Genomic DNA, 23,630 nt, shown 5'->3' with positions numbered 1-23,630 from the left:
ATAGGCTACCTTTAATAACAAGTTTAGGATTCTTAGAGCTATCTCTCTAGGAAATGTCCAAAACAAACAAATACAGCTGACTGTACAATGTCAGTCTCAGAGTTTCCACTGTAGCTTCCAAACTTTGCCCTACCAAGGAAACCTTATACAATTAGTGGGAGCTGGGGACCTTTCTCTTGCAAAATGTCCAAATTCCATCTTTTTTTTTTTCATAATAATTGTGTTATTCTGCAGCAGTGCTTTTATTAAGTGTCTTTTCCCATTTAGGTGGCTTTAAAGACTTGTGAGGGTCTCGAAACAGAACACATCTGGGCACATCTCAGCCATTCTTAACAGTCGAGTAATATCTTTATACAGAATATGCTGGCTCATACACGAGTTTGAGACACACAGGTGGCTGTGGCTGTGGCTTTTTTGCAGCTCATGTCAGTCTGGTTGCCAGCAGTCCTCTGCTTTTGAGCAATGTCAATCGGAGTTAGCCAGCTTGTTTTCATATACTGCAACTTTCTGATCTATCAGTGTCTCTTGAATAAAGATGCTAGGTGCAGATGGCTCGAGAGCGGTGTTTTCAATTGAAAGATTAGCAAAGAAAAAGAACACATTTTGATATGCAGTTATTAATGACAATTAAAAAGATATATGTAAATGTTATTGTCACAAATGGTGTTTTCTTGTTGTCTTTCCCGTCTTGGCATAAAATGGTAAAATGGCTGGACTTGTTTTTGTTATTCTGAAGTGTCTTTTATATTAACGTTTGTTTCTTATGCTGATACCTATGCCACTTCCTGTTACCTATTTTTATAAAGCCTGCTGAATGTGACCACATCACTTGCAAACAATACTGTGGACACCACAGAGGCAATGTTGTGAGTAAATGAATAGTCATTTTTGCACTTATTTCTAGCACTTCTTGTTTATAGTTCAGATTAAAACCACAATTTACATTTAAAAGTATTGCATTTGTTGTGATTTAAGAAAAACCAATATATTATACAATATATGTATTTAGACTAAAAAACAACATATGGTAATCAAAAATGTTCAAATATTTTATTTCGTGTGGTACAGTTTTTACGCTGTCTTTCTATGAAGATGTTAAGAGCCAGCAGGCAGCAAGTAAAGCTAACTACGACTCAAGTCATCATTTTATTGGATAGCCACAGCTCCTATGCTGTTGTGAAGTCAATATAACCCCATCATTCCTCCAAGTTTCCATGGCAACCCCTGGTACCTTCCCTGGGGTTCCACTTTAAAAAAAGAACTGGTCTAGGGCATAAGGCTTTTTATCAGCAATTGGCACGCTGGTTAGCATACTACAACAGCACCATCTGCAGGTTTATCTGCCAACTTTGTGTGAGGCAAAATGATTCATGCAAAAGTTGTTTGCCTGGAAAGTTGCTTATATTTTCTAAAATTTCTATTGCTTGGGGTTACAGTCAATACTGAGCACCTGCACTAAAACAATAACGCAATAACTTGTCTTACACTGCACCTGCATATCGAATGAACTTAAAAATATATTTATTTGACAAAGCAGAAAAAGACATTGTGAGTCAACTTCCCTGAATCCCTCAATTTGAGATCATTTTAAAAAGTAATTTGTGACATAAATTATATGATGTGCACAAATTGGCAATTAACCTGCTCTTTGGTTGTTTTAATATCGATTTGATTTCTTCAAGTCTTCACATTATATTAGTGTTCCTTATAATTACCAACATCTTTTTCTGGGAGCTCCTGAGCTTGGGAATGTTGGTGAGGATGGCCTGCCCGAACAACTGACCCCCTTCCTCCCCCATCATTCTCCCTGCATCTTATCCCATCTCCACCTATCCCATTTCCAAGTTCAGCGCCGTTTGGCTCAGCCCGGATTTGCTGAAGATTTCTGCTTGTTAAAGGGGAATTTTTTTCTTTCCATCCTATGACAGATTAAGCCAAGTCTTTGTAATATAGCAATAAGTATTTTACCTGCTTTTTGTAACATAACGATGAGCATGGTCTTTTTACCAGCTTGTATTGTAATATTCATCGACAAAGATTACGATCCTTCACCAGCTTTTTGTAAAGCGTTTTGAGATACTACTTGTTATGATTTGGCGCATCTATACAAATAAAGATTGATTAATCAATGATACATCCACACATGAATTCACAGCAAAGTCGCAGTACAAAAATTCCTGTGCAAACAAAACATTCTCTTAAACCTATTATTCCCGGTCAAACTGCAAACAATCTTTGCCTAATTCTGTAAAGAATGTGTCACGTTGGATGGCGTTTTAAGACTTCTCGTGCAGTTTATTTTATGGAGGAGGCTGTGGAGAAGCATGATCAGGAGAAACCTCAAAATGGTCATCGCTGAACTTGTATATAGGATTGCTGTCAGCAAGGTCTTCGTCTTTAGGTGACGCGCATTCTGGGAATTCTGAAGGGTCCACCTGTTGTTTCTTCATGTCCAGTGGGAGTTTCAGAAACCTGAGAAAAGAGTAATGATGATCAATGTGTGTTGGAAAAAAACAGGAAGAGAGTGAAGTAATTGAAAAGGGAAGAGACCTGAAGAGGAGTTTCTGCCCTCGCTCCTTTTTAATGATGTTCAGCTTGTAGTAGTGACGGAGAGCACGGGACATTTTCTCATATGTCATATTGTCTCTGTTCTGTAAAATAAAATAAAAAACATTTCACATCACAGAGTCCCTATGGTACGTTAGCACTATTACTCTGATCCGATCTTCAGGGGACCTCCACATGATTTTAATCCGCTTTTTGAGCACTCTGAAGCGGGCTTGAGCCGCACATCTCCTTTGTACTTACTTATTTTACTCTCAATCTGTGTATGCCTGCTCACCTTATGGTTTCCCCAGAGACGTGCCAGCCCGTTAGGGTCAACCACCCTAAACACCTTGCTGTCCCAGTCTTCCCATCGGATGTATTCCTGGTACCGGTCGTCACACAACAGCTGATACACATAGTCCCACAGCAGTCTGCACTCTGGCAAATGACAAAAAGGGAAACGAGTTGACAAAACTTCCATGTCTATCAACATTTGTCCATAGAAGTAAGAGTACTGATACTGTATAAGAGGCTCTATGAAGCACCCATAATTAAATTAAATAAATCAAAATCCAACACCGTGCAAAAGCCTTGTATAATCATGTATGTTAAATTATGCTTGTCACTTAAGAGTAAAAAACAAACATTTTCTGTTGTTTATTACCCATTGATTACCCTTACAGGCAAGAGAACAGCAGAAGTAATAATTGTGGCTGAATGACAATATTTCAGAAAGCCTTTTTCAAAGCCTGGGGCTGCAGAGTGAGTGATAATTGATTATTATGGCAGCTAATTCAGTGACATAAGCTAATTGCTTCAATGTTCCAAGTTTTTGGAAAGCTGCCCCCCAGTGGTCAGATTTGCGCGACACACTTTCAGGAGTGATCATTATTATCTGTGCTTCCTCTCCAAAAAAAGTAAACATACATTTGTTTGTATATGTTTTCAGGGAAAATAACGCAGTGAAACTGTTGATTGTTAATCTAACATCACCTGGGATGCGGCCATTGGCTTTGTGCAGTGGGCTCCTTGTTTTCTCTCGATTGGACAGGTTGAGAGGCTCATTTATGATGCTCTTTTCTTGTTTAGGACACTGAACTTGGTTGTGGGCCAATGCAAAGGCAGCTGTTAATCCAACAAAGACAAAAAAGAGAAATTAATTAAAAGACAGAGGGACAGATAATCAGGCCTCACAGTAAAAAACAACACATAAAGGTATGCATTATGTGTATGATGTTTCTGTCTGTTACACTAACTTATTTCTGTGATTGGAGAAGGGTTGGTAATCACGGGGCGATCTCTGGGGGGTGACACGGACTCTGGCGGGCTAGTCACACAGGTTTCAACAACTGCCGACACTGCAATTGTGAAAGCAAGGTACACAATGGGAAAGAAAAACAAGGAACTGTAAAAAAAGAGTAAACTGAAAGCAAAAGTGATTTTACAGCAGCTTTAAGATGTTATGGGTTATCTGAAACCAACTTCAAGGTATATCATATACAGTAGAGGCAATCCACTACTTTACGTTTACATACAGTAGTATTCAGAACAAAGTTAATGTTTTGGACTTTGGAGTTGTAAGACAGTTCGTTTTCAAGTTATAAAGTCACACCCACTGGCACACATCCTACTTTCTACTATGGCAGGAACAGTAAAGTTTGTATTCAGATTTCAGGTAAGGTGACCTTAGAAAAAGAAGCAGAGCAACAACAAGTACTTATTACGAGGGAACTGTTCTAAGACATAACATACAGTATAAAGTGAGACCTTGAATGAAAATAAATCTCTACATTTGTTTGATGAGTAAATAATCTGTTTACATACACAACATGCAAAACATGATGTGTTGATTGTAACCTACATATATTATCTTAGGCTATATGATACAGGGATACCGTTAAATCAGTCAATAAACTTTTTTCCCTGTTATTCACATTTCTGAATGCAGGACTTTTACAAGTCATAAACTGCTACTTCCTTATCTCCTGGTCCTCACATGTAAAGCGAAAGTAAAGGTTATTTTTTGATGATTTGGACTAGCTCGGGGCAGATATGCATCTGTCGTGGTTGAACTTAAGAGTTTGGAGAAAAGAAGCCAATAATGTCCTCAAAAATGCAATAAAAACATTGAGGTAAGAATACAAATTCCTGAGTTATGTGTTTGCACATGTACATGTGGTTGATCAGGATGTGTCTGCAACAACTCTAACCAGGAAAAAAAAAAACCTGTTTTATTTGCTATGCAATAAACTCAACCAACTGTGTGTGGACACAGTTCATGCACAGTGTGTGTCTTAAGCACGGGCATTCACTCTTTCACAATCTGCACCTCTGCCTTGTGCACAAAACATGTAATATCTAAATTTGCTGTCAGTAGGTCATAACCAAGATACTTGCTGTATTAAAGCATTGTTTTGTTTTTGTTGTTTTTTAAGTTTAAAATCTTTGGATATCTGTATCTGCATTTTCCTGTTTTTATGAGTATGTTTTTAACCTGTACAGCGACTTGAAATAGTACTTTTTATGAATTGGCACTTTACAAATAATGATTGATTCTGGGAGAGTCAAATCCTCAAGATTAAAGTTGTTGTAATTGTTCTGCATGTATCTTCAGTCAACATGTAATTATTACTGACCTGGGATGTCATGGACTGTATCAGGCTGAAGCTCTTTTACAGTTTGACTGGGTATGGGATTTCCGACTGGGCACTGGACCTGGAGGTGTCCAGTTGACAGGGAGGGAGATGTGTTCAGGGGTTCAAAAACAACATTCCTCCTTTGCTGTTTCACACACTGGAGGATTTCATATAGAACATCACCTGTACAGGACCACAAAGGGGTCACAAATGAAAATGCAGGAACAAAACCAGTCATGACTGTGGGTTTCTGCATATACATGTCTACCTGAGCTGGGACAGCGTCGCCTGAAGTCTTCTTTGGTGAGCAGGCATAGAGCTCGACCATTCATCTCGAAATGTCCTTTTTCAGGCCTTCGCAGTGAGTATTCCTTCTGAGCCCAGTGGAGCCAGTGAGCAACATCCTCCTTATCCCACAAAGATGGGTTTATTCCTTTAAAACAGATGTAGATCATTCAGAAAAACATACTGCAAGTGTATAATTTATTATCTATAGTGTTGTATCTATAGTTGTTCCTTTCAGGTAGTCTTTGTCAAAGAGAAATGAGACTCACGCAGCTGTCCAGGCAGATGCCACAAGTCCTCCTGAGTGGTTGGACTGGCAAGAGGAGGCTGGTTTTGGGAAGAACGAAGCACACTGGGAGACATGTTGACTTGCCCAACATGCATTTCAGTTGCAGGACTGTTTGCGCTGTTTTCTTGTTGCGAAACATCCATAAGTAGTCTACACAGTGCAAGGCAAATTCAATAAAAAGCAGAGATTAATACTGAGATTGCAGAGATTTTTTTAAACAACCAATACATTTAAAACGCGCAGTAGCCCTGAAAATGTTCGCACTCTTTGCTTGTAATTGTCAACGTTTGTTCTCAAGACTTAACTTACCTTGGTCAAAAGTGACGGTTAAGTGTTTTCCATGGGAACGTTTTACCGTTTTATTCACATAAGTAATATGGATAATATCCTTGTAAAACGACGACCAACAAAGGAAATAAACCGCAGATCAAACCTCTGCGAACTTTAAATAGGCTACAGACATTAAAGTATAAGCTTCTAAGAAACAAGTCCACTACTTTCACATTCGACCTTTCCGGGAAATGAAAACGAAAGAAATGTAATCCTTATAGGAGGTGTGGGCGACATAGTCTGATTGGAGGAAGCAACTATAAAAATAAAAACACTCTCACTGCACAAGTAGAGCGCCCAGCCTCATATTATTAACAGGAGTTGCGTTGCATAATTAATCAAATACAACCTGATAGAAAACAGTTGTCGATTTTTCACACTTTCGCCTACAAACCCCCCCCCCCCCCAAATAAATGTAGCTACATTTCGGAAGTTTGTGAGTCAAAACAGCGGTAAAGAAAATAAGCGCACGAAAGACAAAATAAGTGCACCTTGAAGTAGCTCTTGTAGCTCCTCCCCTTTTGTTCACTACAGGAAGAGAAAACATAAACAGACCAGAGGCTCCCCGAGACTACACTACGAGCAAGGTAAAGTGTTAATCCAAGAGAGCAGCAGTCTGCTTTATGCTACAACCTATAAAATGAAAGTGGCTCTATCTAGCCTACCATATAAACCGGTAAATGACAATGTGTGTTTTATTTCTGATACTTATTTCTGGTCTTTATCTCTCGTCGTGCACATTGATGTCTTTCTTATTGTAGAAAAGACGTACAATTTCAAACCGTTTTACCTTTTGGAAACTTTAGAGTGCATTTAAAGTTGTGACTGGAAAAAACAATGCATTAGTTTCTTGTTTTTATTCATGTTTTTTGCAGATATTAATTCCAACTATATTTGATGGATAATATGACCTGTTAAGCATTTCATCCACACATTAATAGTAACCAGTTCTCTTTCAAGAATATATGGGATCACAGGGTATCCAAGCTATGATGGTGTGGATTGCATATTTTTGGTTATATTCATGAAATACTGGTTTAGCTGTCTGTTTACGAATTCAGATGTGTCCTTTTTTTCCAGATACTCTCCAGTGATGTGGGCTGAAAAACTTGGGAAACAGTTGGGCCACCCAACACGATCAGTGACAGGTTATCTGGTCAGCAGGTTTCTCACAGTGCGTAACCGTCTCCTGGAGGAGAATGCTGTACAGCTGAGTGGGATCAAATCTGGGGACACGGTGCTTGAGCTCGGGCATGGCCCAGGACTCGGTCTGCAATCAGCAGCCAAACTCCTCACAGAACCCTCAGGCCACCTTATAGGGGTGGATTACTCGGAGTACATGCATAAGGTGAAGTATAAATACTAAGGGAATAGCATTATTAGGTTTTAAGATTACTTGCTTTGGAATACTATTTTTCTATTTCTCTTCTCTTGCAGATGGCAAGTGATCAGATGAAGGAACTTGTGGCAAGTGGGAAAGTGACCCTTCACCACTGTGATGTGGCAGCAATGCCTCTGTCAGACAGCTCTGTGGACAAAGTCTTTCACTGTAACTGCTACTACTTCTGGCCTGACCTCAGGAAAGCAGCGACAGAGATACGCCGGGTAATGAAACCAGGTAAGACACAATGTTGTTTTTTGTGTAAGTACTGGTAAGTGTTCCTTTATTTTAGTGCATGTTTTGTCGTCCATTAGAAAACCTATCTCAAACAGTCTTTTCATTTTCAACGTTTCTTCTGCTTTTGACTCTATTAGAAGAAAAAAAACTGTGATAAAACAATTATTGATTAAATATCATAATTTGTTTCCTCTGTTGAACCACAGGAGGCCTAATGGTGACCACACTGAGGCTTTCCATGGTGGCTACGATGGCAGCAAAGCGAGTGATGCCAGGTGAGAACTGGCGCCCACAGAACTACATGGCTGCTCTCAGAGACACTGGCTTCTCTGATGTAACAATGGAAGATAGACAGCACAAACACATTACTTTTCAGGTGATCTATGCCACTGCCTAAAACCTAATTAGAATTAAGACACTGTATGTGTTCTATGCCATTTCTGTGGTTGTAAAGACTACATTCATATTGACGACATGGAAATGTTGTAATTTCTGATAATGAAGAACAGATACTGTTCAGAAATGTTTCTGACCTTGATGACCAAAATCATCAAGTTGGGTGGTTGAAATCCGATAATGTTTTGAAATTTAAAAGAATAAAGTTGTGATTTTACTTGTGTGTGATTTTTTTTTAAATTTCATGCACTTAAAACAAACAAACAAAATAGATCCCCAAAAAAAACGGACAGTATGATTAGTTAATTCAAAAAAAGGATGACTTTTGAAAGAAAGGTGCTCGAGAAGCCAATTAAAACAAGAGGGGCTTGTCAAATGGCTAACGGGTAACATGTAACACAGAAGTTATTAAAGTAGTCCAAGCAAATAGAAGAATAGCTTCCTGAAAAACATACTCAAAATGTAAAAGAATGCACAACAAGAACATCAAAATAAACAAAAAGGAAAAGATAAGCATGCATCAAGACGTAATAACCAGTCAATGATTTCCATAGGCCATTTGCAAATAACTTTCATTCCAATGGTCTCGTGTGTGTATGCTTAATAGCTTATTGCAATCCTGACAGTGAAGATAACATTATTCATATCTTGAGCTTCATTCACATATAACATGGGTTTCTTTTAACAATTTGAGTCCTGTTAGATCATTTTATATTGTCACACAGTTATAGCTCCTTAATGTAAAAGTAACAATTATTAAATATTAAAGAAAACTATTTAAAAGGAATAGGATTGAAGACCATAATCGACCCAGGATCTAGTAAACAGGGAAGGAAGGGAAATACTCTCATAGTGTCATTTGGAAGTCTGTAGGAACAATTTGGGACAATGTAGAAGCTGACTGACTCCGAAAGATTGCGGTACATGCCAACCCAATGCAATAAAAATGAAGAACTTTGTCTTAACATGATTCTGTGTCTGGCAAAATTCTTTATACACAAAAATAGATTTTTAAAGTTTTCCCCCAATTTTGTCTCCTTTTTTGAATGATTTTAAACTATCTCAAGTCCTTAAAATTAGTTAATGGGAAAAAGCAAAAACAATATCATATTTTGAAAAACTTTCCCAAAGAATTGGAAAACTAATACATTATATACCATTGTATATTTTGTTCATTATTTATGTCTCTTTAGAATTTATTTCTTTTTCTTTTCAGTTCAGACCTTATTTATTGTTCCTTTAAGACTGTTATTTAATTTGTATATTTTGAAATGACGTCCTAATATTGACACGACAATTGTTAAAATGTTTAATGTTGCAATTTTATGTACTTGTTTTCTACATTTGTACTGTTATAAAAAACGTTTAATGAAGTTTGAAAAAAAGAAGAAGAACGCGAACGCTAGATGGCGGTAGGTGGTCGTCCGACTTCACACGCGGCGCGTTTTAAACCGTAGAAGAAGAACTTAAACTCTGGCGGCTTGATGAGACGAGGGAAAAGTGCAACCAAGACTTAAATATTTCTTTTAGACTGTTTTGGACCTTTTAAGGGTACATTTTAAATCGATAGCGGTTGTGAAGTTGGAGACGTTTGTTAAAGTAAGTGACTGTGGTTCAACATCGAGCACAAGTATGTTTCATTTGAACTACGTTGTTGTTATTGGGCACTACACACCCATCACATAGCCTACTACTAATATTATGAATGTATAATGAATATTCTCTGTCAGGTCAGTTTAATATTTCCTGGCGTTTCATCGCTTGGTAGGATGCAGAGGGCTTCCCGTTTGAAGCGTGAACTTCAGATGCTCAGCACCGAGCCTCCTCCCGGGATTACATGCTGGCAGACCGAGGAGCGAATAGACGATCTTCGGGCACGTAAGTATTCTTGGCTTTTTTTTGTCAGCTTTCAAAGTATATCCATTTTCTGCATTTGTTCTCAGCAATTTATGACGTGTAAATTAAGCTCCGTGTTTGCTTTATTAACGCACCTCCATGAACATTACCTTTGGTTTACAGAGATTGTGGGTGGCACAGATACTCCATATGAAGGTGGACTCTTTTCCTTAGAAATTAAGGTCCCTGAGAGGTAAGTTAGAAACACATCTCCCCCGTATTCACATCAAATTAGATTTTTGCAGTAATGTATTACTTATGTAGTCTTTTCCTCTCCTAGGTACCCATTTGAGCCGCCCAAAATTCGATTTCTGACCCCTATCTATCATCCAAACATCGACAGTTCAGGCAGAATCTGTCATGATGCTCTAAAACTCCCTCCAAAGGTTAAAACATATTCTAAGTAAACTAACATTGCTCTGTTACTCATACTGTTCGGTTTTGTTTCTCTGATGTGAACTGAGAATCCTTTTTTTTTTTTTTTTTAATGTTGTTTCTTCTCTGTATGCAGGGAGCCTGGAAGCCATCCCTTAACATATCCACTGTCCTTACCTCCATTCAGCTTCTCATGGCTGAGCCCAATCCAGATGATCCACTCATGGCTGATATTGTGAGTCAGACAGTCTTGTCTTCTTAATTGTCATAGTTTGTGTTAGGATGACAAAACTTCAGAAGGGAAACACAATGTGGTAAAAATATCATTAGTGTCTGCAAAACCCTCCTTTGAACATTGTAATGATTTAGAGGCAGTTAACTATCCCTGAGGTGTGCACCAGAGAATAAATTAAATGTACTATTCAGATTCTGTTTTTCAGAATTTTCTATTAATGCTAGAGGAACTGGTGTAGGCATCAGTTTGACACAACCTTAAGCTCTCTTCCTCTTGAAATCTTAAAATTGCACGAGATAGAATTTTAATTGTGATACTATGAACGATCTATAACTGTACCACATTGATCGACAAAGCAATGCTTATAAAAGGTATTTTGAATGCAGTCATCAGAATTCAAATACAACAAGCAGCTGTTTGTGGAGAAAGCCCAGAAGTGGACACAAGAACATGCAGTTCAGAAGAATACGGTAAGTGGCTGAAGCAGTCACAGCTGTTATTTTCCTTCTAAACCTCTATGATTTACATTTGACCTTACTGACTGGCCTTCCAATGTAGGCTGCATTGTTGTTGTTATTGAAGAACTTTTTTTTACATTTAGAATATTTGATGTATCATCACTGTATTTAGAGTAGAAGTTGTATATTTTGAAATAGAAGTATTGTGCTGTGCTCGATGGCAACACATTTTTGTTTGGCTTTCTTTAATGTGTAACTATGTGTGATATATTTTGCACACAAGGGGGTGCTGTGCCCCTTCAATAGAATATTGTTCACCAATTTAATACCAGTTTGCAACAAGGTGATGAGGATTGTTTGAGTCTTACTAAAATGTGTCCTCAACATTTCATCTCTTTGGATGTGAGTGGCATTGATAAACAATGTTTTTGGCATCAAGTAACCGTCTAAAGTAGTTTGAATCTGTCTGTGTTCAGGGAGTTGTGGATGGCAACAAAGAAAATAATCCTTCATTCCTCAAAAGAGTGGCACAACAGGAGGCAGAGGAGCCAGCAAAGAGGACCTGTCTGTAGCTTTTGTTTCACTCAATAGAACCTCAAGTGTCTCTTTTCCACACTGTACCATCTATGCTTTTCACACTGGTCTCATTTAATTAGTGAAATTAAAGTCCTTATTTAGCTCTTCCGAGCATCAACATACTCTGCATATATTCCTAAACCAAAAATTGAGACACATTTGTTGCAATGTTTATGGTTGTGTCGTGATATTAAAGTTTATTCTGTGTGTAACATACAATGTATTCCTTGGTTTTTGTTGCAGTGTTGTTCCATACTTTCAGTGTAAGAAAAGTGATGTATTCTTTAGGAAGATAATCATTTTATTCAAATATATGCTTACCAGTTGTATACAAAGTATGTACATCCTAAATAGCAAGTTTTTGTTTTTTTACAAACTAAAGATTTATTTAATATTATATAAAATTACATATTTGTTGTGTATCATATAAAAAAGGACACCATCATAGGGCTTTAGTGGGTCAATACCATGCTAGTTCAGAGGTAGTTACATTGTATGTACATATTGTTAGCCTACTTTAATGTCTGTAGAAAGATAGCTACACCAAATTCAGTCTGCGTATCTGCTTCTTTGAGACAAAACCACCTGACAAACCATATATGAAACTATGTGCAATATGTTTTCTTTTGCATTTTTGCTACAACAAAATAAAACACATTAAAACCAGCTTTAATTCAGTTGGAAAAATATGTGTGACATTTCCGTGTATGTAATAGTTAGCTTACTCTGGCCAGATGTCCTGGTGTGTGATTATCTTCTTTGAAACAGACATTTGCAATAGGATAGCACATATATAAAAAATAGATAACTCCACTTAAAATATAACCACACATTTTGTAACCACTAAGCTGCAAGTCTCATGATCACATTTCAGTATAAACAATTACATTTAATGTGTTCTACCTAATAGCCCCTTGCTACACAATTGATTTGTCTGATGCGTAGATTTCCATGTGGCAAACAGTCTTTATTTGAGCTTTCTTAGTGTCATGCAAGTCTGTGACTGAGGCAGTCCGTTTAGTAGTTTCTAAAATGTTCCTGGATTTTTGTCATGTTGGTCGGTGTGTTTCCCCTTACTGTCTCTATCATGAAGGGAACTTTGTTGTGTTCTCGTACACTTCTCTCGAGTACTCCGAAGTCTCTGCATCGTCTCATTCTGAGGTGCTTGAGGATTGATGACCCAGAGCTGGTCTTGCTGTTGCTGAACAATGATGAGTCCTTGAGTGTCCAGAGTGTCCCAGCAACTCAGACCGCTAGCTTAAAGGTTCATGGATGTGAGTTGAGTGAGGGAATCATGGAAGAGTGATAGAGAAGGCAAGTTTTATGATTCACCTCTTGATCCAAATTTTTCTGACAATCATTGTTGCTTAAACTCCCTCGGTCTGCCACCCTGTCTCTATCCCTGGCAGTGGGAGTAGGTATTTGGCAAGGGATAAGGGGAACAGAAGACGAAGAGGAGCAATGGGAAAACCTTATTGGATCCACTTGGGATTGCAGAGGGGTCCCCCCACTGTATAGGGTGTCAGCATCAGCAAGTGACACCTGTGTTGACGAATCAGAGCAGGAGCTCTTTTCTGTCTCCACAGAAACAAGCGAGTCTAGGGTTGGATCCCGGCGTAGCTGTGGTCGTGCTTTAGGGTGAGGCCAGAGGAAAAACTGGGAGTGGTCCCTTGTGAAAAGGAGGAATAGCAGGGGGTTGAGGCAAGCAGGCAGGGGTTGAAGAAGCAGGAGAACTGATTTTAGCACCTCCTCCCCCAGGGAGAGGAGACCCAGGAGGGAGCAGAGGGAGAGGAATGCTACCGGTACATAAAGTAGTCCATTGGTGAATATTAGCCATGCAATATGTTTGATCATAGCACAGTCCCACAGACCCTCACACTCTCCCCTCAGTAACTCCCAGTAGAGGCGGATGTAGGAACCCGTGACTATGAGCAAGCACAAAGTGTTCATCATAATGAGTGCCAATGGAAAGCCCAAAGAGGATGGAAGTTGAGAGGGCGAGGGTGGCAAGGGTGAGGGGAGACAAAAAGGGGAGGACCCATACTCCCCAACACCGATGAGTGGGAGAGAAGCAAGGCTGAGGGAAAGAGCGAGGCAGAAAAGTGCACATGTGCGTACACTCCCAAGGGATGGGGACTTCCCGTAGGCACGAGCACACGTCACACTCACACCACACTGCACAGCTGCCAGAGTCAACAGCAGCACACTTGCCTCAGATGCGAACACCCAGACCCAACCTGTAGCCTGACAACCAGGACCACCCTCCCAACGCGCACCGTGATGACCAAACTCCCCCAGGGTTAGCGAATCTACAAGAGCTAGGGTGCATGTACAAACACCAGTCAACAGGTTGGAAGCACCCATGCAGGCCACAGTGAAGCGGAGCGGTGACAAGTATCCAGGTGAGCCAAAGAGGGACAGTAGCAGGAGGGAATTCCCCAGAAGAGACACGAAGGAGATGGACCACAAGCCCACTCGAACCAGCCAGCTGCCCAACAGTGAGTCGCAGGGACGGAAAGGACCTGAAAGAATAGAAATAAAAAATATGGATAAGAAGAAATTTGTTTTGGAAATGATGGCTCCTTTTCCTTTGATTGTGCTTGTGGTGAAGCAATCTTCCTCTTTAATGAATACTAAACCATAATCCATTAACATGTAGCTTTGGTTACCTGGTGATGGCGTGCATTGAACACTGGCTTGTAGTTTGGATTCCTCTATTTCTAGTTGGAACTCTTCCAGGTCAGGGTCATCTGGAATAAACCGTTGTCAGGTTACAAAAGTACAAGTTCATCACCTTTGGGCAAATGTGTTTTACCGGTCCTGTCTAATTTGAGAGAGATTCTAACTAATGTTTACTTTGAATGGATACATGCACACAGTATTTGCACAGAACAGTATAGCGAGAAGGTGAGGTTATTTGACATTATTTTGTTACTAAGTCAACATTTCTTAAAGATATTTGGCACACAAATTAAATTTCATCGGCATGACTGTTTCCCACAATGGGGAATGAATTATAATCGAGGATGTCTCATGGAATAATCATGTTTTGTTTTTACTACCTTGTGGTACAAAGGGCAATTTTCATCTTAATTTCAACATAATTTTGGTTGGTGTTTATATTTCATAATAGCCAGATGAACGTTCTTTCAGAGGCTTGTCCTTTTTCAACTGGGCTTGGCTCACTAATTCGGCAGTGAGCACAATCGTATTTGGCTGAGATTTTAATCTTTTATTTCATCTGTTCTCCTGGCTGTTTACCTTGTGGGTTATTTCTGTGCATATGCTTTAATAAAGTAATCAATCGTTTTCTTACAATGTGTGTCAGCATGGATTGGGTACATGGCCACAGTCTTCTTGTGCAAGTCCTCATCAGTGCTGCTTTGCTCCGTGTCCCACTGGCTAGTAGGCTTGTAGTTATCACAGGCACCGTACACACAGCACTGGTAGGCATAAGGCATCTCTATTACCCTATATCAAACAGAAATATTATCAGTTAGAGCATAACTAATAGATGCCTAAATGATACTGAAAGAAGCAAAAAAAAAAAAAAAAAAATCATAAAAACTAAAGACTTGCTTTGTGTTCAGTTTGTATCTTAGCTCGAGTATTATCAGGTTGACTTTTAGATACAATGGTTTTTATTACAATAACATTTAAAAAAAACTGTAGAGGTTATGATTCTTTTCCTGTAACAATTGAGTACCTAGAAAAGTAAAATTGCTTTTCCTTTTTAGACACAACTGTCAGATGTGTACTAGATCACCTGACATTAGTGTAGATGGGTTTGACCCAAACACAAAGTTATATGTGCAGTACAATGCTTTTTCAATTATTTTCTGCAGTTTCTGTTTTGGATGATGTTCCAATGTCAACACAGCCACTTAATCATATCTCTTGTTTCTTTGAAATCCACACTCTGACACGGTACTGTGTACTTTATTACACCTCTCCAAACATTCAGGGATTTTTGTAACAGGAATGAACTTGCTGCTGATAAATGCTTTTTATTGTTGAAGTTTACAGATGGCTTGCAGGGATACACTGTAATTCGCATATTGTCATTGTTGGCTGCTTTTGTTGAATAAAAGATAATATATGTTAGGAGAAAATTGCAAGTGGAAGGTTAATTGAAGGGATGGGAAGCGAAGCATTGTTCCTTAGAGCCAGAGGATACACACCTGGGCAAGTCGGCAATCTTGAATCAGTTTTTTGCGTGTATGAAAAATACAAATTTCACACTGGGTACAACATAACGTAATAACAAATAAAAGACTGTGTGTGTGTGCTTATGTGCATCTGTTACCTCATATGGGGGAAGTAATCAGGACTGAAGGCCTCAAACAGCTCTGTGTTTCCCTTCAGCTTGAGATGAGTGAGACCTCCCAAGCCCACTACAGGCAAAGAGCTGAGGCGGTTCTCAGTAAGGTCCCTAGGGTAAATGTAGAAAGAAACAAAAGGGTTGGGTGTCAGGCCAGGCCAAGTCAATGTTTTAAAAAATGTGTTTTCATTAAAGCTCTTGCCGAAGGTTATCTTTAGGAACAAAAAGACCTTGTCTCTTAGATATTTTTTAAACTGTTCAGACAAGGCTCTTTATCAAACTTTCACCAGATAACCCTTTTCTTCAGATGTAGCTTATCTGTTTGTTTAGACAGACATACTTTAATCAGGCAACACACAAAAAGCAGTTTATATTGGCATGAACTGAAATTAGTCTCCTTGCCACACAGAGGAGTTTTCATCACAATGAATGCACTTCAGTGTTCTCTGTAGAGTCAGCCAAAGGCAACAGGTTTTCTGTGGCACACACAGTCAATTTAAACTTGTTTGTATAGGGCGGAGGCTCTGTCATACGGCTAAACTTTAATTAAAGATGCTCCAATTCAGCATGCCTTGTGGGGAGAAAAGTGACACTGCGGAAAGAGGAGATGAAGGGGGAAGAGTCTGGTTGTGTTTCTGTGTTTACTCACAGTTTTGTCAAAGAGTGAAGGGCAGTGAAAGCATCCATGTGGATCCACTGTATCATATTCCAGCTTAGATCCCTGGAAGGAAGCAGAAACAAAGTGGACTGAAGTTTACTGGAAGGAATTACATTTTCATTTTTTTTTAATTTCTCAGTTACCACTAGATGTCAGTGATTGGCCATAAGTCTACATGGCTTCATCTGACCAACACATCCAAACCTTTCTTGCTATTGACCCTTTGATTGTCTTCTTACGATAAAAAAAACTTGAGTGATTTTCCCACCAAAGATTGAGTCATTTAGATGAAAAAAAACATTTGAACCCCAACACAAATCTTCACCTGTTAATCAAATGCCAACACTATATCTTGACATCTCTTTCTGAAGTACTGGCTCCGAGATGGAGCACCACTTGTCTCAAAAATGAGTTACTATGAAAATGTGACATGTGATATAAAGTGACAACTGGTGACTTACAGTGCTCTTAGAGAGGTGAGTTGCTGGAACGTGCTTGACTCTATCCTTCTGATTTGGTTATGCTGTAGCCCTCTGGTGAGAAACACAGACATACAATACTGCACTGGAATTTGTCTTGTGGAATACATTAAAAAAAAAACATAGTTTTGATTCATGCTTGTATGTCGATGTGTTTGAGGTTGAACTAACATCTCTTGCAGAGCAGAGCAGTGGTAAAAGCTGGGCAAATCCTCGATCTGGTTGTAAGACAGCTCCCTAAAACAAAATAAAAAGCACACACACAAAGCAGAGATAAACACATTGACCAGCTGTGAATGTGTTCGTGGGAAATTATGAGGGTGACAGTATTATTCGGGTGAAGTCAGCTCTGTATGCAAGGCGATATAGCAGGACAATTTGGAGGGGGGGATGATTGGATTTCATAGCTCCGTGATTGTACGAATGATTGCTTGGGGGCACAGCTCTCCATAGTAGGGTATCATTTTTTGTACCTCTTACTCCCCCTCCCTGTGTGTCTGTATGTGTACTCACAGCACTCTTAGACGAGGCAGCTGCTCACATAGATCCAGAGGGAGAGCAGAGAGACCTGCTCGAGTCAGCGTCCTATAGAGAAAAAGAGAATCCTCTGATCATTGTTGAAGTGCAAGCAAGCGAAAGGATCCCCCAGTCCTGTGAGTCTAACTTGGTTAGACAGAGAGCTGTGTAGGTTCGCCAAACCTGTCAGTGGCTGGCATAACTAGCTTACCCCTTTCTTTCTTTTTTTTCTGAGTCTCCTGTTCTTTCTCTCTCTCTTGCTCTCTCTCTCTCTCTCTCTCTCTCTCGCTCTCTCGCTTTCTCTCTCTCTCTCTCTCGCTCGCTCTCTCTCTCTCTCTCTCTCTCTCTCTCTCTCTCTCTCTCTCTCTCTCTCTCTCTCTCTCTCTCTCTCCTGGAATCCCAAAACACATATTCTCATCTTGCCTGTAGTCTTTTTACGTGTCTAACACCTCATGCTCATCATCCACGCTTCTTTATTCATGTCCTTTGATATACTTAGAAATATATTACAAAGTACAATCATTTGGACTATATTTCAGTCTTTTGAAATTCGGTGTTATGTTACAGTTGAAGATGACACTCACAAAATTTCCAGACTCGTGGTTCCTTTCAGATCTGGAAACTCTTGAATCTGGGTTGCTCCATTAAGGGAACTGTGGCCGAACAGAGAAAAATGTCAGAAAATTCTCCTCCTTTACTTTCCCCCTCTCCCTATTTTTCTCACTTTCTGTCTCTCTCACACACACACACACACACACACGCGCACACACACACACACACACACACACACACACACACACACACACACACACACACACACACACTTGTGTGGACACAGACTTTTTCTAACAGCTCATTTCAGCCATCAAACTTTTCCTCCAACATCAACACAAGCTGTTTTGGCTCTCTCACTAGACATCATAAGTCACACCATTCAACATGTTCTTACAACACACTTTCTCTTACCACATCAGCACGCAGCACAGCAATACTCTAACACGACATAATTCAGTAGGCCCTCACACATGTCCATTCAACTCTCCATGCGAAGGGCAGTGGGTGATTTAAACAGTGTTTGGGCTAACTCACTGGAATGGTTTCTACTGACCACATACTTACAGTGTGTGCAGCTTAGGTAAGAACTGGAACGCGGATTTTCCGACAAACTGGATGGGGTTCTCATAGAAATGACTGCAAGAAATGAAAGACAAATTGATTTTGACATATTTTGATGAATTTGTTTTGGGGAACGAGCTATGCTATACATAATGTTGACACAAAATAGCAAGTATTTGTTTATCTGATACACTGTAGCATTAAGCTCACATGGTTTGAAGCTGTGGGTTTCCCACGAAGGCTCTCTCAGGGATGGCTTTGATATTGTTGTTATGAAAACCCCTGCAAATATAAAAAAAAAAAAAAAAAAATGCTGTTAGTCAAAACGTCTATCAATATGTTTCCGATTGTTTTTTTTCCTTGAGTGTGTGTATTTAGAGGACACAGTGTGTGTTTATTGCGCAGGAGTCAAGTCATATGTCCTCATGTTGCACCTGCCATTGCGCAGCTGAAAAACATTTTTGGATAAATGAGATGTAAACATGCGCACACAGGCTGTATTAGTGACACATATACACGCTGCAGAACATCTGCTGAGGCTGAGGGAAAACATTTTTTTGTGTATGCGTGCATGCACGTCTGTGTGTATGTGCAGGCGAGCGGGTGCGTGGGAGGCAGCACCTGCTTAGGGTGAGAGAGATTGTATCCGAGTGCCACATTAAAATCACTTAACAGGATTACTTGGGATAACAGAACCATGATAGTCATGTCGGGCAGGTGTGTTTTTGTGTTTCTGTGTGCGCGCCTGTGTATTAGAGGTGGCCGAGCTTTTTGCGGTATTAGAGCTTTTTGCAGTAACAGTATTATATAGCGGAATAACAGCAGTAAAAGAAAAAGATCACCCATTAGAAAAGTTACGTTTCAATTGTGTCGCCTTTTTGAGTCATTAGAATAAATGGGTAAATATTTATTTATTTATTTATTTATGTTTACTTGTGGGATTTTCAGTGCATATAACACTTCAGGCCACCCCTGCAGAAGTCAATGCCCCAGTTGGGCCACCCCAGTCAAAAAATTGTGGACATGCACCTGCTGGTGTGTACACTAGTGTGTGTCTGTGTGCGTGCACATGTGTGTGAGAGGGAGAGACAGATTGAGTGTAGACTCACAGTTCTTGAAGCTTACTCAGTGTCTTAATGGCCACAGGGAACTCCATCAGATCATTGTAGTTCAAATCCCTGAGAGAGAAAAACAGCAAGATACCTTCTTAAACTCCAGGTCCGAGGCATCTTTGAGGTTTTATCTCCCAGGTGTTATATCTCGATCGACCATATGTGGATGTTTTGCGTTCTCCGTGTGTGAGAAAGTGTTTCTGGATGCATACGTAGAAGAAGCAATTTCCTCTCGACTCAAACAGGCTGACAGCTGTTGAGTGTGAAGTTTGGATCTGACCCTTGCCCTTTTGCTGCACTGAAACCATTCTTTATGTCTGTCTCTGATTAGTTTCCCAGGAAACGCTGTATCAAAACAAGTGTTGCCGTAGATCAGAAAGCTCATTTCTCCGCTCGCAGGAAAAGAGATTTCACTGTATCGCTTGTCTGTACATCACTACTGTGGATGTGCTCGTGTGCATAATGTGGTAAATCTCTGTCGTGTACTGTATGTTGCTTGCCACGTTAAAATGAGCCTCTTTATGCGTGCATGTTTATGTGCTGCTTTTGAAGGTCCTCAGGTATTTAGAACAGAGGATTTCTGAAAGTACTAAGTCAAACAGATTGTTGTACTCTTTTCAAGTTTAGGACAACACAAATGCTTTGATGAAGTACTTTTAAATATTTCCCATGAATCAGTGGATATTGTGAAATATCTCTCCGTCTTTTATGTGTGTGCTGGGTTTTCCGACCATATCCTGGCCGGCTTTTCTTAGTAATGATTTTATAATACGCACTAGGGGTTGGGGAGGGTGGTGGAGATACAGATGGTCTCTCGTATTTCTCATATGCGAGGCCGTTGTGGGGGATTAACCCCTCATACCAGCTCGATCCCCACGTCAGTGACACCTGTCATCTTATCCCGCTGAATTGTTTGTCTCCTGTCGCCGCTGACGACCTGAACGCTTTAACACACACTATTCTGGTCCGGCGAGCTCCATCGCTCTTTTTCTCTTTCTCTAGTTTCAGTTCATCTCCTTAACCGTGGCTCTGACTTGCGTCCCCTTCCCTCACAAGTCCTTGCACGGATGATGGCTTTAAAGTTTCCCCGCTAAGCTTGCCACATGCTTGTGTGTGCAAAATGCACAGACAGAAGTACTTGTTCATTTGCCCACTCACGCATGTACCCACACACATGCTCATAAAAAGAAACGCATAATATTTTACACTTCAACAGGTTGTTAAGCAGCGTGCCAGAAACTGTTTTCATCAGACCACCGTGACATTAGCAGGAAGAACTGTTGCTCTGTCTTTGTTTCTATGGCTTTCTTGCTTTGCCCTTTTCTTAAGACTTAGGACGTTTATTGAGATTTCCTTATTGGTTTGTGGTAAGGACTTAGTTATGGGAGCTACGGCACATATAGTATATGCCCCAACAACTCTGCTGTAGCCCTGCTGAGCCGTTTGACCTCAGGACTGCTTTGCAGTACCTTCTACAAAACACAGGAATATTTAGATGTTGCTTCAGGGTAATCAAACAGGAATTTATTGGTTGTTGTTTTGAGAACCGTCCAAGCACCTGCTAAAATCCCTGTGTTATTAATCATTGTGACTGAGCAATTTAGCACCACACTTTATTACTTTTTACTTTGGCACACTTGGTTACTTTTTACTTTGGCACACTATGATCGCGGGTAACACCAAAGTCCTTAACACAACAAAGATGTAAGGTGGAGTGCAGTCAGACATGCAAAATGTGTGTGTGTGGAACTCCTTATAGTGGTAAATATTACAAGGAGGACTTTATATATCTTAACAATTTATTAACAATATCATAATGATGACTGAATGTTTATTCTGCTAATGCTAATACGTTTCATTACAAAGCTTATATCAGCGTTTGCAGAAATAGTGATTTGCAACTTTAGGGTGTGTGTATATGAGGTTGTGTGTGTCTAATGGAGGGAACATGTACATTATTGTGTGTGTGTGTGTGTGTGTGTGTGTGTGTGTGTGTGTGTGTGTGTGTGTGTGTGTGTGTGTGTGTGTGTGTGTTGTGTTACTTACAGTGTCTCCAGACTGTGTAAACCTTCAAAACATCTCTCACCCATGCTCTTGATCTGGTTGTTATGGAGATGCCTGTAAAAACGTAAAATAAAAAAAATAAAATAAAGTAACTCTTTTCAACCATGATTTTTCACTGCAATCATTGCGACTCTGTTCCACCAATAATTATGAAAAACAAACGCGAGTCTTAAATAAACGTATCAGTATTTTACTCACAGTACAACAAGGGCAGAGAGATTGGTAAACGCGTAATCGGGGATATGTGTGATTTGGTTGAGGGCCAGCGTCATGGCCTGAAGGGAGGGCAGAGAGTCCAGGGCTGTCACTGGAATCTCAGTCAGGGAGTTATCGTCCAACCACAGGTGCCTTAAAGCGCAAACCCCTCGAAAGGCCCCAGCCGGAACCTCAGACAACAGGTTAGCATCAAGACGCCTGCGGGGTTAGAGGGACTGAGCTTAGCAAGGTAATCATCAAGTCCAGGCACAGTATTTTTGCATGTGTATTATGCTTGTGCGTGCTTACAGGTTGTGTGTTGTTACATTAAAACACTTCGGCTTCCAGGAAGATTATTATGAGAATTATGAATCCTTAATTCTCTCTCTTTCATCTTTGCTAGAGCTTCTTAGAAGTGGCTTTTTTATGATCTATTCCCATGCTAAATAAGCCATGTCTAGCATTACCAGCACAGACATGTATGAAATGTAAGATGAGCGAAACAGACACAAACATGTAGGATTGGTTGTGGCAGGCCTTTTTTTTTATTTTAACTTGCTTTATTAATGTCTTATAAAGCCCACCTCACTGAAGTCTTGAAAACGGGGACGGCTGAGAGAGAGACATTAAGATGCATATTCAAATCTTCCCAACTCCTTGTCTCTTTCTTTTGGATTCTCTTTGATGATTGATAATTCCCTGACATTTTCGGGACGTGATCGTGGCGCTAGTTAACAGCTAATGAATTTATGACATACTCACACTATCTCCTGAAAACATTTTCATCCCTGCTATCACTTCAAACTTAATAAACCTGTATCCCCTCTTTTCTTCAGTGCCCTTCAAACCTCAGGCTCTGAGAGTGGACTGTGACACACAAGCACACCCATGTAAATGCACAATCTGTCCACAGTGATGAATGATCCCTTCGGGGCAGAGTTGACAAGCTATAACCACTTCCTCCTTCTATTCTTCTTCCTGTGGCCCTTCACACTCGTTCATTAATCTCCTTTTCCTCCCTGCAGCCCCCTCTCAGGAACACATTTTGTTTTTTAACACCGTCGCTGATGCACTCGCCGCTGCTCGAAACCCCCGGAGTACCACTCTAACTCTTATTTGTCTGTCAAACATTCTCCCTTATCAATCTTTTCCTATGGCTCTTTCGTTCTTGTGCTTCAACTTCTCCTAAGCATCCTTACCCCTCGGAGGCTTCACCAAACAAACAGTATCATCAAAGTGAAATCTGAACATGAACTCTGAACTCTGAGCTCTTCTCCCGAGGGAATTTTTCCATCAGGAGAGGCAACTGTATACACTGGCAGATGCTCACACACATGCACACAGGAAAACACTCTGTGGCTCATATGTAAATACACAGGATTGTGCGCGAGTGCACACACTAACAGCCCGAAGAAATTTTCTTCTTGTCCATTTCCTGAGCACACATTTCTTCCATTGCTAAACACCATCCTTGTGCATCCTGTGCTCTACAACTGTGGACATTGTTTGTCCCTGAACCAAATCGCAG

General features: G+C 40.0%; 4 protein-coding genes across 10 annotated transcripts in view; 2 read left to right on the top strand and 2 right to left on the bottom strand.

The window, feature by feature from the left end:
* Positions 1–1,025: 1,025 nt before the first annotated feature.
* etv7 (ETS variant transcription factor 7) lies at positions 1,026–6,557 on the bottom strand. Of its 2 annotated transcripts, XR_013780426.1 has the most exons (10): positions 6,067–6,557; positions 5,738–5,907; positions 5,452–5,616; positions 5,184–5,366; positions 3,804–3,905; positions 3,541–3,672; positions 2,843–2,985; positions 2,551–2,651; positions 1,444–2,472; positions 1,026–1,408 (listed from the first exon to the last, which is right to left on the bottom strand). XR_013780426.1 is itself a non-coding variant. In XM_079359502.1 (9 exons), the coding sequence occupies exons 2-9, from the start codon at positions 5,898–5,900 to the stop codon at positions 2,301–2,303; spliced, it is 1,161 nt and encodes a 386-aa protein (XP_079215628.1). In that variant the 5' UTR covers positions 5,901–5,907; positions 6,067–6,557; the 3' UTR covers positions 1,026–2,300. The 2 variants fall into 2 exon arrangements, 1 of the variants encoding a protein (XP_079215628.1); XM_079359502.1 differs by having other exon boundaries at positions 1,026–2,472.
* A 63-nt stretch (positions 6,558–6,620) lies between these two features.
* Positions 6,621–8,318, top strand: LOC306833889 (putative methyltransferase YdaC). Of its 3 annotated transcripts, none has more exons than XM_079359504.1 (4): positions 6,621–6,674; positions 7,168–7,435; positions 7,525–7,705; positions 7,912–8,318. In XM_079359504.1, exons 2-4 carry the CDS (start codon positions 7,181–7,183, stop codon positions 8,100–8,102), a joined length of 627 nt encoding a protein of 208 aa, XP_079215630.1. In that variant the 5' UTR covers positions 6,621–6,674; positions 7,168–7,180; the 3' UTR covers positions 8,103–8,318. The 3 variants fall into 3 exon arrangements, with proteins under 3 accessions (XP_079215630.1, XP_079215631.1, XP_079215629.1); XM_079359505.1 differs by lacking the exon at positions 6,621–6,674 and adding an exon at positions 6,704–6,763; XM_079359503.1 differs by lacking the exon at positions 6,621–6,674 and adding an exon at positions 6,704–6,775.
* Positions 8,319–9,507: 1,189 nt separating this feature from the next.
* Positions 9,508–11,860, top strand: ube2t (ubiquitin-conjugating enzyme E2T (putative)). Of its 4 annotated transcripts, none has more exons than XM_079359359.1 (7): positions 9,515–9,700; positions 9,870–9,979; positions 10,121–10,190; positions 10,278–10,383; positions 10,560–10,607; positions 10,994–11,077; positions 11,542–11,860. In XM_079359359.1, exons 2-7 carry the CDS (start codon positions 9,871–9,873, stop codon positions 11,635–11,637), a joined length of 513 nt encoding a protein of 170 aa, XP_079215485.1. In that variant the 5' UTR covers positions 9,515–9,700; position 9,870; the 3' UTR covers positions 11,638–11,860. The 4 variants fall into 4 exon arrangements, with proteins under 4 accessions (XP_079215483.1, XP_079215482.1, XP_079215485.1 ...); XM_079359358.1 differs by having other exon boundaries at positions 9,519–9,700; positions 10,509–10,607; XM_079359357.1 differs by having other exon boundaries at positions 9,508–9,731; positions 9,870–10,190; positions 10,509–10,607.
* A 108-nt stretch (positions 11,861–11,968) lies between these two features.
* Positions 11,969–23,630, bottom strand: part of lgr6 (leucine-rich repeat containing G protein-coupled receptor 6) — a 34,987-nt gene continuing 23,325 nt past the window's right edge. Inside the window, exons 5-18 of the mRNA XM_079359360.1 lie at positions 22,106–22,321; positions 21,890–21,961; positions 19,841–19,909; positions 18,942–19,013; positions 18,735–18,806; positions 18,200–18,268; positions 17,613–17,684; positions 17,271–17,336; positions 17,082–17,153; positions 16,612–16,683; positions 15,948–16,073; positions 14,958–15,112; positions 14,311–14,391; positions 11,969–14,163 (exon numbers count right to left, since the gene is read on the bottom strand). Coding sequence (XP_079215486.1) covers positions 12,908–14,163; positions 14,311–14,391; positions 14,958–15,112; positions 15,948–16,073; positions 16,612–16,683; positions 17,082–17,153; positions 17,271–17,336; positions 17,613–17,684; positions 18,200–18,268; positions 18,735–18,806; positions 18,942–19,013; positions 19,841–19,909; positions 21,890–21,961; positions 22,106–22,321 — 2,470 coding nt within the window. The 3' untranslated portion in view covers positions 11,969–12,907. The remainder of the gene's footprint in view (positions 14,164–14,310; positions 14,392–14,957; positions 15,113–15,947; positions 16,074–16,611; positions 16,684–17,081; positions 17,154–17,270; positions 17,337–17,612; positions 17,685–18,199; positions 18,269–18,734; positions 18,807–18,941; positions 19,014–19,840; positions 19,910–21,889; positions 21,962–22,105; positions 22,322–23,630) is intronic.

Source organism: Symphodus melops (genome assembly GCF_947650265.1).
Source record: "Symphodus melops genome assembly, chromosome: 13".
Lineage (NCBI taxonomy): Eukaryota > Metazoa > Chordata > Actinopteri > Labriformes > Labridae > Symphodus > Symphodus melops.
Note: the sequence above shows the minus strand (reverse complement) of the source record. Positions and strands in the feature narration are given on the sequence as shown.

Excerpts from the sequence above, each read along its gene's own strand:
- ube2t (XM_079359357.1), top strand. The coding sequence starts at position 9,871 with ATGCAGAGGGCTTCCCGTTTGAAGCGTGAACTTCAGATGCTCAGCACC. Across the intron at positions 10,384-10,508 it reads CTCTAAAACTCCCTCCAAAG|GGAGCCTGGAAGCCATCCCT; the intron begins GTTAAAACATAT and ends CTCTGTATGCAG. Across the intron at positions 10,608-10,993 it reads ATCCACTCATGGCTGATATT|TCATCAGAATTCAAATACAA; the intron begins GTGAGTCAGACA and ends TTTTGAATGCAG.
- etv7 (XM_079359502.1), bottom strand. The coding sequence starts at position 5,900 with ATGGATGTTTCGCAACAAGAAAACAGCGCAAACAGTCCTGCAACTGAA. Across the intron at positions 5,617-5,737 it reads GCATCTGCCTGGACAGCTGC|GAATAAACCCATCTTTGTGG; the intron begins GTGAGTCTCATT and ends TCTGTTTTAAAG. Across the intron at positions 3,906-5,183 it reads TACAGTCCATGACATCCCAG|TGTCGGCAGTTGTTGAAACC; the intron begins GTCAGTAATAAT and ends TCACAATTGCAG.
- LOC306833889 (XM_079359503.1), top strand. Across the intron at positions 7,436-7,524 it reads ACTCGGAGTACATGCATAAG|ATGGCAAGTGATCAGATGAA; the intron begins GTGAAGTATAAA and ends CTTCTCTTGCAG. Across the intron at positions 7,706-7,911 it reads ACGCCGGGTAATGAAACCAG|GAGGCCTAATGGTGACCACA; the intron begins GTAAGACACAAT and ends GTTGAACCACAG.